Genomic DNA, 14,502 nt, shown 5'->3' on the forward strand with positions numbered 1-14,502 from the left:
TTAGTTGAAAAGTAGAATTGATATCTTTATCATGTGTGAGAAATGTTTTGGACTATGTAAACATTGTGGAGTAATTAAATCTACTTAGAGTATATATTACTTCACCTCCCCATCATAGGGGAGAAAATATTTAAAATCTACTGTCTTAGCAATTTCAAGAACAGGACACATCATCACCAAATACAGTCATCACATTGTACAAGAAATCTGAATTATCTATGGAGTTTTCTCAGTCCTGTGTCTTTATGCCACATACTCCATGGATGGGTCTCCCTAGCCACCTTTGATGGAGCCAAATCCTGCTTCTATGTGCTACCAATAATATTCTTTATAGTATTTCATATATAAATATATATTTAATATATAAAAAGAATATAAACAATATTCTTTATAGTATTTATCAGTGTCTAAACTACTGCAGCTTCTTAGTTTTAATTTAGGAATTTATTGTTCTTCCTCTTCATTAGGTTAGCCTCATTCAATTTTTCTTCAACAAAACAGGTGTTCTGAAAATACCTGTGGACCAACCCTCAAGTTTATCTGTCCATATTTTCACTTGACCTGTTAGAGAGAGTACAAACATCCCTGTAGCTTTGAGACACTGCTCCCCAGACAACACAAAGCTTCTGGGATCTGAGTCTCCCAGATAGGGCTCAGCAGATGGGACAGTTGTCTGATACTCTACACTTTGAGGGGTTGAGCAGGTATCTGAAAGGAAAGCACTCAAGAGAATGAACTCTAGGAGGAAGATGGGTCTGGCAGAATTAGTGTTGGAAGGCATCCTGAACTGTGCTGTCTCTGTGCCACCTGAACACATAAGAAATGCAAAACAAGGCTTCTTCACATTTAATCTTAGTTATATGCAGTCCAAGTGGTAACTAGAAAAGGCACGGTTCTTTGTCATGTAAGGAAATGCAACACTAGTTGCTGGTGTTTAATGATTTATTTACATGATCAACACTGTTTTAAGCATTTTATGCAATCATCAGAGGTGGAGAAACTAAGGCATAGAGGTTGGATAAATTGTTTAAGATCAGTCATTAAAGTTGGTCTGAGGTTTACAAATTAACCAAAAAATGTAAGTTCTGGTACAGGGCAAGTGTTTCCTGTATTATGCAAAATGATTTGATTGTGCTTACTTTAGAGGAGAAAAGGAAGTGATCCATTTTCTGCCAGCCATACAATGTCATGATGATACTCATTCTCAAAAGACAAGTTAACAAGGGAGAAATAAAGGAAATATATTTGATTATCATCTTATGGGACATCTTTTAAGGGAGCTCCAGACTGATTTACACTTGGGTTCCATGGTGGAGGCCACTACCTGATATTCCCTGCCTGATGCCTAGTGTGGATCTTAGGACTCACCAGGCAAAGCACATCATAGAATTTCTTCATGGTTAGTTCCAAGATGGAAAGGTGGAGGCATAGGGGAAGACTCCTATTTCTAGGCATGGAGATTTGCTTTAAGAAAAAGAGGTTCTAGATTCTAAGATTTATTGGGAACAGAAATTCTATTTTCTATGGTTTGTCTTGGGAGAGAATGGATAGCAAAACACAGCAGGGTGGGAGACAAACAGAGCCTTTTTTCCTGAAGGCTCTGAGGCCCCTCTACTCTGTGGGAACCTTCTATTCTTTATGTTCACGAGCTCATTTAATCACCTAAACTTTGTTAAATGAAAAGAACAAAACTCTACCCTACCCAGATGTTCAGAGGTTGACCCATGTTCATATAAAAGTGAGCAGTGCTCCCCGGACATGCTTTGTTTACACTAAAACTGTGGTAATAAGCAGTCAGATTATTCAAGGGTCAGTGGGGTCTGATAAGCACAAAAGAAACATGACCATAAAAATTGTTGATGACAACTGTAGAATAGTTTATGAGATTAAGTTAATACAAAGTGTTTAGTAACATGTTAATTTAACCATTTATTTATATGCAGAGAAAAATCTTTTCCAACTGGATAAAATACTTGCAGAGCAAGGATGTGTTTAAATAGATTAATGTAAATAAATGAATCCTGTCTGTGCAGAAATATTTTTGTGTAATTATCAAATAACAAACTAGCATGAACTTTAATTCATAGTTACATAGTTGGCTGGAAAAATTCCAGTTTGCCCTCGAAGTTTTCCTTCCCACCAATCAAAATGTGAATCCGTCTTTGATATAACTGTGATTCTGTCTCCGGCTTGAAAATTCAAATCACCTGGCTGTTGCCCTTCAAAAGAGTACAGTGCTGTCACTTCTATTGGCTGATTCAAACTACCTAAAACAAGAAAATATAATTGGATTGTAAATTATTTTAGGAAAGAAGTTGAAGTATGGGTTGTTAAGATAGAAACTGATTGATTAGCTTTTAATTTTTGGTTTCCTAAAGGGTGTCAGAACCCACACTGCTCAATCCCTGCAATGTTCACATCATTAAACTTAGAATTTTCTCCTTTCAAAAGATGAAAGACTAAGACAGATTCCCAGGATCCATATGGTAGAAGGAGAGAACTGACTCCTAGAAGTTGGCTTTTGGCCTCCACAAATGCCTTGTGTGTGGATACTGCCTTACAACAGGACCAGTGCCATAGGATCACAGTGGGAAGCATGGAAACCCAGAACAGCAGAAATCTAGTTTCTAGAAAACCTAGAAAGACATTTAAAATATTTTTATCTATATGACAATATTTAAAATTTTGATTACCCGATTTTTTGACAATATTCTTTAAACTTACACAAAATGGCTAATTTTTCAATAGTTTATAAATCCAGTAACACATAATTTGAAGACTTTAATTGTAAAAGTTTAGGACATTAAATTAATGGCGCTTTAATCTTTGGCCTTAATGTGTGTTCAATTCACTTTTTAAAGTGCTTAATTCTTTCAAGAAAAATTTCTAAGGAATATTTAAGTAAAATAAGTTGAGAAATATTTTTACTAGAAAACCATGGGCTGGCAATGGTAATGCTTGCTCCTGCATAGTATCCATTGGTCTCTCAAAGCCTATCAGAGAACAAAAGCATACCATTTGTCACTAAAGAATATTTACAATTAAACTTACTTTTTAAAAATCCCATGAATAGAGTCCTGAACACTTTCCTAGATATTTTCATAACCTATAAATTACCTGGAAATTTTGTGATTGTAGGGTGGTTATAAATCATTTTTAAACAATAGCTTGTTACTTACCAGTTTTCTCATGATAGCTAGAAAGCTCAGGATATAGCTTATATTCATTTCCATTACCTGTTAAAATAAAAATAAAATAGGGGAAGATTTAAAAGCTTATTACAGTATATAAAACACACAAAACATCAAATCCTCACCCTGCTAAAGGTTTACACTATTGGGCCAGGCTATAAACTGAGAGATGCCTAAATACCCTACAAAGACTATGTACAAGGCAAAAGTAGCTGAAGTGCCTGATACTGCTCCATGCACAGTTCCAGAAGCAACCACAGAACAATTTAGCAAGCAAGGTTGCAGCCCCACATAGGGATCTCTAAACATTCATTCTTGTTTAACCCTTAAGATAATTTCAGACATCATGTAGATGAGCCACTGTATAGCTTCTCATAGATATCTGAAGTTCAGGATGAATTTAAATAGTCATACGGGACATGCTTATAACACATTATAAATACCAATTATTTAAATTAAATAATCTGCTTTTGAATTAGAGACTATAAACCACACTGATCTGAATCCTACTATGGCCAATTAAAGAAAATCAACAGGCCTTTCCTAGTAGAAAGACTGTACAGCACCCACTTTCAACCTTTAAACAATATTTCCATGCTCTCAGCTGGGCTGGCCCTGAGGAATCCCTCCATAAACAGAGATCAGGAAATGCTGTCTCAAAATCACTTCTCTCCACATGAATATAAAGATATAGAAAAGGAAGGTGATATAGATATCCCAGGAGACCCTACTTGAAGAAACTGAATAGAAATAATTGTGGGTAGATTACCATATATTAGATAAACATATGCCAACTAAGATTTCCTCAACTCTGAAATGGAAATGGGAACCATAACTCTACTGTACCAGGAAAGAAATCTAAATGAAAAGACAAAAGAAACTAAAAATTTTACTGACATGAAATAACATCTCTATAAATAGAAAGCACAGCAAGGAGAGATTATGAAACAGTGAAAATTAATATACAGATAAGACAATAGGTGAAAATCCAAATGTTATAGAGTGAATAAAGGTATTTAACATTGTTTTGACTTACATATTGATAAAGGAAGAGAGAATCAATAATCAAAAATGATCTCAAAGTATTTGAAAAACAGTATCCCTAAATTAGACATTAACACTATCACAAGAAACTTCAAGGAACTGAATACAGTATTTCAACACAAGGTAGGAAGACCTTCTTGGTCATGATTTAAAAAATATGAATCTATAAAAAGTAGGGGGCTGTGGTGATATTTTGCTTGTGCTCTAACAAATAAAGCTTGCCTGGAGATCAGAGTGAGGGCAGAGCTAGCCACTAGTTAACGATATAGGCCAGGCAGTAATGGCACACATCTTTAATCCCAGCACTTGTGAGGAGGAAACAGGAGGTGATATGGCTCGGTGGAGAGAGGAAGTGATAAGGTGAGGCGGAGACTGGAGCTAAGCCCCTTTCAGCTGAGTAGTTGGTGAGGTAAGAAGTGACTTTGGCTGCTCTGCTTCTCTGACCTATCAGCTTTCATCCTAACATCTGACTCCAGGTTTGTATTATTAAGACCAATTAGAATTTGTACTACAGATGACAAACATATTTCACATAACAATTAAAACTTTTATGTGGTAAGTAAAATACATGAACATATACCCAGGATAAATGTTGAATATACCAAACCCAAATGACAAAGCATTTAGAATACAAATATTTTCACAATTTAAGCAATAAATACACCATAGAAAAAACCCTGACCAATAAAATGAATTTTTCATTAAAAAAGTAAATCTAAAACTCCAAAAAATATATGAAGAAATTTAAATTCACTAACATATAGGGTTGAACATGATCCTGTTAACAAGGAAAGACAATTATCCTTGCCTGAGAAACACTTCAAAATGTTCTAACACAAACACAAGTGAGGTATGCAAGAGCTGTGACAGACAGTGGGAGAATGTTAGGGGGTGTATTATATGCTTGGGAACATATGTGGTTGAAGGTATTCATTGTGGAGAACTTTTGAGGTGGTAAATGAAGATGATAATGTTTGTGATAAGGAATGTCAGGAAGCAATATGAGTGACGAACCCGAGCTAAAAATAAAAGAAAATGGAATTGGAACATAAAAGTGGGACTAGGGACAAGCCTGCTGTGCTCATGAAAACATGGCTATTTATTCTATTCCTTCTTCTACTGATAGTAGTTGCATTTTAACATGTAATATTGGTTTTCCAAAACTGAAAATTCTTGAAGGGCAAAATTCAAGGTACAGACACCTTTTTGTTCCATTCTATGAAATATTACCCATTGTAGTATACATTTAATATAATCCATTTGCTAATAAACTATATACATGAAAAATACAATTCTAATATTTAAGTGTCATTAAAAAGTGATGACAGAGCCGGGCATTGGTGGTGCACACCTTTAATTCCAGCACTCAGGAGGTGGAGGCAGGCGGATTTCTGTGAGTTCTAGGCCAGCCTGGTCTACAGAGAAACCCTGTCTTGAAAAAAACCAAAAAACCAAAAAAAAAAAAAAAAAAACCAAAAACCAGTGATGACAGACTGTCCTAGTTCACCTTCTACTACTGTGATAAACAATATTACCAAATGAAACTTAGGAAGGAAAGGTGTATTTGGCTTACATGTCCTGGTCACACTCAATCATTAAGGGAAAGTCAGGTCAGGAAGTAGACGGAAACGTCAACAGGAACTATGGAGGAAAACTGCTAACTTGCTTGCTTGCTCTTAGGAACATGTTCAACGGCCAACTACCTTTCTTATACCTCCCAGGATGACCTTTCCAGGAGTGAGACTGCCCATAATGGTCTGGGTTCTACCACATCAATCATCAATCAAGAACAAAACAAAACAAACAAACTAAAAACCCTCATAGTCATGCCTCAGGCCAATTCCTCAATTAAGATTCCCTCTTCCCAGATATGTCTAGGTTTATGTCAAATTGACCAAACCTAACCAACATAAAGACCCTGTCTGCTGGCACTATTTCCAGCCCTACCTCCTGCCATATAGTTCCTGAACAACCTTTCTCTGGTGAATTTCCTCAGTTCTAAAAGCCCACCACACCATTTGTATATTTTCAGGCCTAGCTCTGGTCTCCCAGTTCCTGTACCAGTCCAGCCTGAGGTAGGCTGGAATGGCACATCAGACATACAACCAATGAAAGAAGTCCACATGACCAGGTCACAATGTAAAAAACCCTCAATTAATATAAAAGGCCAGTACAGTATCCTATGCCCCGCTAAACCCACTAGTCCCATAGAAATGTTCTCTAATAAGAACTACTTAGATGAATGGGAATAGGAAGAGGCAGGGTGCTGGGGAGGCTCTCAGGAATCCACAAGGTTGACCCCACCTTGGTCTGCTGGCAGTGGTCCAGAGGGTGCCTGGACCGGTCTACTCTGGTGACCAGCCTAGCAAATAACCTAACTGTCATCATAGAGCCTCTGTCCAGTGACAGATGGCGTCAGATACAGAGATCCATGGCTAGGCACCAGGCTGAGTTCTGGGAATCCAATTGATGAGAGAGAGGAGAGATACTGCAGGCAAGGGACATCGAGATCATGATGGGAGGATGTGCAGAGATGACAGACCACACTAGTGGAAACCCATGAACTATGGACTGGTGGCTGTGGAGCCCCCATGGGACTGGACTAGGCCTTCTGGACATGGAAGATGGTTGTTTGGCTTAAACTGTTTGGGGGGTACCCAGGCAGAGGGATCGGGATCTGTCCCTGGCGCATGGGCAGGCTTCTGGGAACCCAATGCCTGTGGTGTGACACCTTGCACAGCCTTGGTGCAGTGGGAAGGGGCTTGGACCTGCCTAGGCTCCGTGAGCTAGGCTCTGCTGACTCCCCTTGGGAGACCTCGATTTGGGGGATGTAGGGATGCGGGGTGGCTTGGGAAAGAGGGCTGGGGGGGGTGGGAGGATGGAGCAGGGTGGTCTGTGTATAGCATGAGGAGTGAGTAGAAAATTTCTTAATAAAGAAAAAAAAAAGAAAAATAAATAAATTGCTGTGGGATGGTCTGTATGTCAAATGTGTTGCTGATTGGTCAATAAATAAATCACTGATTGGCCCGTGGCCAGGCAGGAAGTATAGGCGGGACAAGGAGGAGAATAGAGCTGGGAAGTGGAAGGCTGAGGCAGGGAGACACTGCCAGCCACCATCAGGACAAGGAAGATGTAAAGTACCGGTAAGCCACAAGCCACGTGGCAAGGTATAGATTAATAGAAATGGATTAATTTAAGCTGTAAGAACAGTTAGCAAAAAGCCTGCCACGGCCATACAGTTTGAAACCAATATAAGTCTCTGTGTTTATTTGGTAGGGTCTGAGTGGTTGTGGGACTGGCGGGTGGCAGAGATTTATCCTGACTGTGGGCCAGACAGGAAAACTCTAACAACAATAAATAAATAGGAAAAAAAAAGAACTACTTAGATGAACCATAGGACACACAAATTTGCCTGCTTCCTTATAGAACTAAGGACCAACAGCCCAGGGATAGCACCACCCACCATAGGCTGGGCCCTCCCCTCCACTGGTCAATAATTGAGAAAATGTCTTACAGCTGGATCTTATCAAAGCATTTCCTCAACTGAGGCTCCTTCTTATGATGATTCCAGCTTGCTCTAAGTTGACACACAAAACCAGCCAGTACACACCAGGAACATTAAGTAGACAGGGCCAGAAAAGAAATGTCCCACAGTGTATTATAGCTAAACACGTATACAGAGCAAAAAAAGGGTACTGAAAGCTGCAAGAGACCAACCTGAGTCATATAAACAGGAAAACCCATCAGAGTAACAGCCAATTTTTCAACGGAAACTTTAAAAGTCAGAACTTAGAGCAATATACTTTAGGATCTAAAAGACAATGGATCCCTATCTAGACTATTATACCCAGGAAAACTATCTACCACACTTCAAAGGAGAAAGAAAATCATTCCATGATATAAACAGACTAAAAGAATTAATGTCCACCAAACCAGTGTGACAGGGAATATTGGAAGCAATATTTTGTAGTGAAGAGAAGAATAAGTATAGCCATGACACTATAGAAAGAAAACAAATGAAACTAAAATTACTGAAATACAAAATAGAACTCAGAACACACACAAGGAAAATCAGAAACAATAAAATGACAGCAATCAATACACACCTTTCAACAGTAACTTTAAACACTAATGGCCTCAACTTCCCAATCAAAAGACATAGGTTAGTTGAACAGATTAAGAAAGAAAACCCATTAGTCTCTTGTGTATAAGAAACTCATCTCACCTTCAAGGATAGGCACTATCTTAAAGGGAAAGGATGAAAAAAGAATGCCAATCAAATGGGGCCAGGAAGCAAGTAGGGGTCACTATCTTAATATCTGACAAAACAGACCCCAAACAAATGAATCAGAAGAAATAAAGAAGGACACTTCATTCTAATCTGGGCATAATTAACTCAGAAGACATTACCAACTATATATATATATATATATATATATATCTGACATATCCAGTTTCATAAAGATTAACTTCAACTCATTAATAGTAGGTGATTTTAATACTCATCTTCATAAAAAAAAAAAACAGGCCATCTGGACAAATGATACACAGAGTAACATCAGAACTAAATGACATCATTTATCAAATGGACTTAACAGAGATCTACAGAATATTCAATCCAAACACCAAAGAATATACTTTCTATTTAGCAGCATATGAAAGCTTCTCTAAAGTAGACAGTTATTGGGACATAAAACAAATCTTAAATTCAAAAAAATGGAAATAACTCCCTGTATCCTATCTGATCACAAGGCAGTACACAAACTCATGAAAATTAAACTACACATTACTGATAAATGCAGTCAAAAAAGAAAACAAAGAAGTTTTAAAAATCCTAGAACTAAATAAAAATGAAAATATGACACAACAAAGCCTCCAGGACTTAAAAGCTGTCCTAAGCTTATGAACTGCAACAATGATTAGCGTGGCAAGATACACGTCTTGGTGGTAACTAGCAGCTGTTAATTGGACTTAAGACCTACTAAAAAAGAGGGGATTCATGCCTGGTGTTGTAAACCCAGTGGCTTGAATACCTGCGGCTTGTGAGGTTATAGATCTCAGAGGAGAACCTACTACTGTCACTTTAGTATATGAGTATAATCCCTAACTGTATTCTAAATACTTCTCTTTATACCCACAGATAAGTGTACTTCTCACCCACTTTGGAAGACCATAATAGATATCCATAATTTGTCAAAATTCAGAGAAAAACTAACTATGGAATGCTTAGAGCTTATTGATATATTTACAACACATCTCCTACACCTAAGGCTCAGAGAGCACTGTGGAAGGAGTGGAAAGAGTGTAAGGGCCAGAAGACCATGATATCTGCTGCAAGATTGTGTTTTCTAGATATGACAGGGAAGCCATATACACACAATCTCAATTAATATGGCTGTTTAAGCAAGACTAGAAAAATGATAATCCCAGTAGAAATGCCAATATGGATGGGGGTAAATAACATGGGGCCCCACCTCTATCTGAATGAAGAGCTACAGACAATTAGTGAATGCTGAAGGAGAATTAATATTCCACAGAGATAAAAGCCTAAGTCAGACACAGCAGCTTGTATTTCCATATTTATTTGTATATATAACAATAATAATGGAAGATTACGAGCTCATCAATTTGAAAGGTAGTGGAGGACAGGAGGAAATGAAGAGGGGGTAATTATGTGATTATATTTTAATTAACATTTTAAGACAATAAATAATAAAGATAATAAAAAATAAAAGCAGTCCTAAGAGTAAGATTTATAGCTCTAAGCACCTACATTAAAGTGTCAGGAAAAATACAAATAGACGACTTAAATGATTCAACTCAAGAATTTGGAAAAGCGAGAATAAATCAAACCCAAACACAACAGAGGACAAGGAATATTAAAAGCTAGAGCATAAGCCAGATGGTGGTGGCTCACTTCTTTAATCCCAGCACTTGGAGGGCAGAGGCAGGTAGATCTCTGAGTACAAGATCAGCTTGGTCTACAAAGTGAGTTCCAGGACAGATGGGGCTACACAGAGAAACCCTGTCTCAAAAAACCAAACCAAACCAAATAAACAAACAAAAAGTAAAACCAGAGCATAAATTAATGAAACAGAAACAAATAATATAATACAAAGAATCAATAAATCTAAGATCTGGTTTCTTGAGAAGATAAATATGATTAACAAATCCTAGGCCCAATTAATCAAAAGAAAGAGATAACCCAAATTAATAGAATCAGAGATGTACAGTGAAATACTACCATATAGACATCAGAGAAATTCAGATTATAAGGAAATAGTTTAAAAATCCATAGTCCATTAAGTTAGAAAAATTTAAAAATGGACAAATTTCTAGGTTCATCCAAACCACTTAAATTAAACCAAGAAGAGATCAACAGCCTAAACAAACACATAGCCAAAAGAGGAGATCAAAAAATTAATGAAAAGTCTTTTGGCTTTAAAAAAAAAAAAAAAATTCCAGGACAGATGGAGTCACAGCAGAAGTCTATCAGACTTTCAAAGAAGATCTACAACCAATACTCTTTAAATTGTTCAAAACAATAGAAACAGAGGAGTACTTCCAAACTCCTTCTACAAATCAAGAATTACTATAATGCTCAAACTAAATAAAAATACAGCACCAAAGAAGATGATAGACCAATATCCCTGATGAACATAGACACAAAAATCCTCAACAAAATAATTACAAAACAATTACAGGATTATATAAAACAAGATCATCCATAATAATTAAGTTGGCTTTACCTCTGAGATGCAGGAATAGTTCAATATATTTAAGTTAATAAAAGTAATAAATCACACAAATGAACTTAAAGACAAAAATCACACTATCATTTCAAAAATAGGACCTTGACAAAAAAACAACATGCCTTCATAATGAAAATCCTAAATATAGTAGGCCAGGAGGGTACACACCTGAACCTAATCAAGGTTATATATGAAAAACCCATATCCAACATCATCCAAATGTAGAAAAACTTGAAGTAACCTCATTAAAATTAGGAATGAGACAGGTCTGTCCACTATCCCCACACCTTTTCAAAATAGCAATCGGAACCTAGCTAGAGCAGTAAGACAACAGAAGGAAATTAAAGGGATTCCAATGGAAAAATAAGTCAAATTATCCACATTTATAGATGATTTGATACTATACATTAGGAGATTCCCAAAATTCCATCAGAAAATTTCTAGAAATGATCAACACTTTTCAACAAACTGACAAGATAAAAAAATCAACTAACAAAAATCAGTATTCTTTTTAGATACTAGTAACAAACATCCTGAGGAGATAATTTAAACGCTCCTATTCACAATAGCCTCAAAAAACACACACACACACACACACACACACACACACACACACACACACACACACACCAAAAAAGAAGGAAAGAAAAGAAAAAGAGTGTAGAGAGATGGCTCAGTGGTTAAGAAAACTGCCAGCTATTCCAGAGGACCTAAATTTGATTCCCAGTATCCATAAGGCAGCTCACAACTGCCTGTTAACTCTAGGCCCAGGGATCTAACACTCTCTTCTGGCCTCCATGTGTACCTACACATATTGTACACACACATACATGCAAACAAAACACCAATACATAAGAAAAGATGAAAATAATTAAAATAGCTAAGAATAAACCTAACCAAGAAGGTAAAAGACCTCCTACAACAAAAACTTTAAGTCTCTAAGGAAAGAGATAGATGAAAACATTAAGAGCTGGGAAGACCTCTGCACTTATGGATTGGTAGAATTAATACTGATTTTAAAAAAAGACCACTCTATCAAAAGCAAATTAGAGATTCAATGCAATCAAAATCCCCATTACATTCTTCACAGAAATAGAAAAAAAAGTCCTCAAGTTCATACAGAGCAACAAAAGATCCTAGATAGTCAAAGTAATCTTGATCAAAAGAATGGAGGAATAACCACACCAGATTTCAAGCTATATTACAGAGATATAGTGATAAAAACAGCATGGCACCAGTGTAAAAACCAACATCTAAATAGAAGACCCAAATGTGTGTGTACATGATTATGGTTATCTAATATTTGACAAAGATGCCAAAAATACACACTGGAAAAAAAGACACTTTCTTCTACAAATACTGTGGTGAAAACTGAATGTCCACATGTAGAAGAATGCAATTAGGCTAGTATCTATCATACTGCACAAAAATGAGCTTCAGATGCATCAAAGACCTCAATGTGAAACTTGAAATGCTGAAACCGATAGAAGAAAACATAAGCAGAATGTATAAGATATATGAGTAAGAAAGGATTTCTTGACTAGTACTACTTTTTACCCAGAAATTAAGGTCATCAACTGAAAAATAGGACCTCATGAAACTATTCGAGTATCTGTACGGCAAAGGAAACGATCATGAGACAGTCTACAGAGCAGAGAGAACCTTTATTAGCTAAACATCCTATAGATGATTAATATCCAGAATATGTAAAGACTCAAAAAACAAAGAATAAAAGTAACAAACCACCAAATTAAAACATGGACTAAGGATCAGAGCAAAAAGTTCTCAAAAGAAGAAAAAAATGGCCAAGAAATATCTTTAAGTGTTCAACATACTTAATAATTACAAAAATGCAAATTAAAACTATTTTTGATATTTCATCTTACCCAGGACAGAATGGCCAAGATCAAGAAAACAATTGACAACAAAGGCTAGAGAAGGTGTGGAAAAGGGAAACCCGTTCACTGTTGTAGAACTGCAAACTGATAGAGCCACTATGGAAATCAGTGTGGAGACTTCTTAAAAGCTAAAGTAGATCTAGCATACAACCCAGCTATACTACTCTTTGGCATATGTCCAGAAAGAAGTGAAATCACGAAATTTGCAAACAGATGGAACTAGAAAATATTACACTGAATGAGGCAACCCATACCTAGAAAGACAACATGGTTCTCCTTATTTGTGAATCCTGGAGAGACCTGCCTTTAAACCAGGAGAGTAAAAAAGGAACTATGGGGTGCAGGAGAGCGCTCTACAGAGTGAGATAGTAGGACATGGGTATTATGAAGGGGGACATGGGAAAATGGGGTTGGGGAGAGAAGGGAATACAGAGAAAGGACAGGAGGGAGGTTACATAAAACTAAGGATATTTGACTAAGCCATAGGGAAACACTATTTTACGTTTGCATACATCTACACATAAATATTTTATACACACATAAATACATATTTACAGTTTAAATGAAGTTATGACACTTGGGGTGAAAATGATCTCTCCAAGAACCATCCACAGACTTGTTAATGACATCCCAATGCTGGGTATGGGAATCCTCACTTCCAAGGGCCTCCAATAACATTATGTTACAGGCTATTTGCCCTTTGCTGTCTCCTAGAACTTAAAAGTAAGACCTTACTGCTGAAAACACCACACTTTGGACACAGGACTTGGAGGAACTGAGCTGGAATCGACTTGGTAACTTCTTCCCTGAGGAATACCTGAGGAATATTGGCCAAAGGAGAAAAGCAAGCCCTACCTATCTGTAAAGTCTATGGCCTAAAACAATGACCACCCTGGTAAGATATTCCCTGTGGCGCAACAGTGGCACTTATTGCTACTGGTAACTAACAGTCATCAAATCGGACTTAAGCCTTGCTTAAGGGAATTCATGCCTGATACTAGAAACTGAGTCAACAACCCATAGCTAATGAGGTCATAGACCTTACAGAAGAACCTACTATGGCCATTTTCCTAAGCCAGTATAATTTTGAACTGCATTCTAAATACTTATATCCATAGATAAGTATAGTTCTTGTTACTCATCAAGGCTTCTTTTTGCAGATGGAAACCATTACAGAGATAGTCACTACTGGTCAAAATGCAGACAACTGACTGTTGGGTACTCAATCCTAGTTGATATATCTACAATGCACAGGGAACATCATAGAATAAGGGCTAGAAAGATTCTATAATCTCTCTATTATAGAATTCATATATATTCATTATGGGAAGGATGGAAGGGATGCAAACACTGTACATATACACAAACAAAACTAATAAAAATGAAAGAGGAAGAAAGATTATAAATTTGAAAAGGAGTTGGAAAAACACAGGAGGAATTAGAGGTGAGAAAAAGGGGTGGAATGATGTAAAGACAGTATTTGTATGTGAAAGCCTTAAAAAACTTTTTAAATTAAAAGAGCCGGGCGGTGGTGGCGCACGCCTTTAATCCCAGCACTCGGGAGGCAGAGCCAGGCGGATCTCTGTGAGTTCGAGGCCAGCCTGGGCTACCAAGTGA

The 14,502-nt window shown here is 37.0% G+C and overlaps 1 protein-coding gene across 1 annotated transcript in view; it reads right to left on the bottom strand.

The window, feature by feature from the left end:
• Nucleotides 1–928: 928 nt before the first annotated feature.
• Sh3yl1 (SH3 and SYLF domain containing 1) overlaps nucleotides 929–14,502 on the bottom strand; it is a 44,477-nt gene continuing 30,903 nt past the window's right edge. The window contains exons 9-10 of the mRNA XM_052745711.1: nucleotides 3,180–3,236; nucleotides 929–2,267 (exon numbers count right to left, since the gene is read on the bottom strand). Coding sequence (XP_052601671.1) covers nucleotides 2,077–2,267; nucleotides 3,180–3,236 — 248 coding nt within the window. The 3' untranslated portion in view covers nucleotides 929–2,076. The remainder of the gene's footprint in view (nucleotides 2,268–3,179; nucleotides 3,237–14,502) is intronic.

Source organism: Peromyscus californicus, unplaced genomic scaffold (genome assembly GCF_007827085.1).
Source record: "Peromyscus californicus insignis strain IS unplaced genomic scaffold, ASM782708v3 Scaffold_1__1_contigs__length_55948999, whole genome shotgun sequence".
NCBI lineage: Eukaryota > Metazoa > Chordata > Mammalia > Rodentia > Cricetidae > Peromyscus > Peromyscus californicus.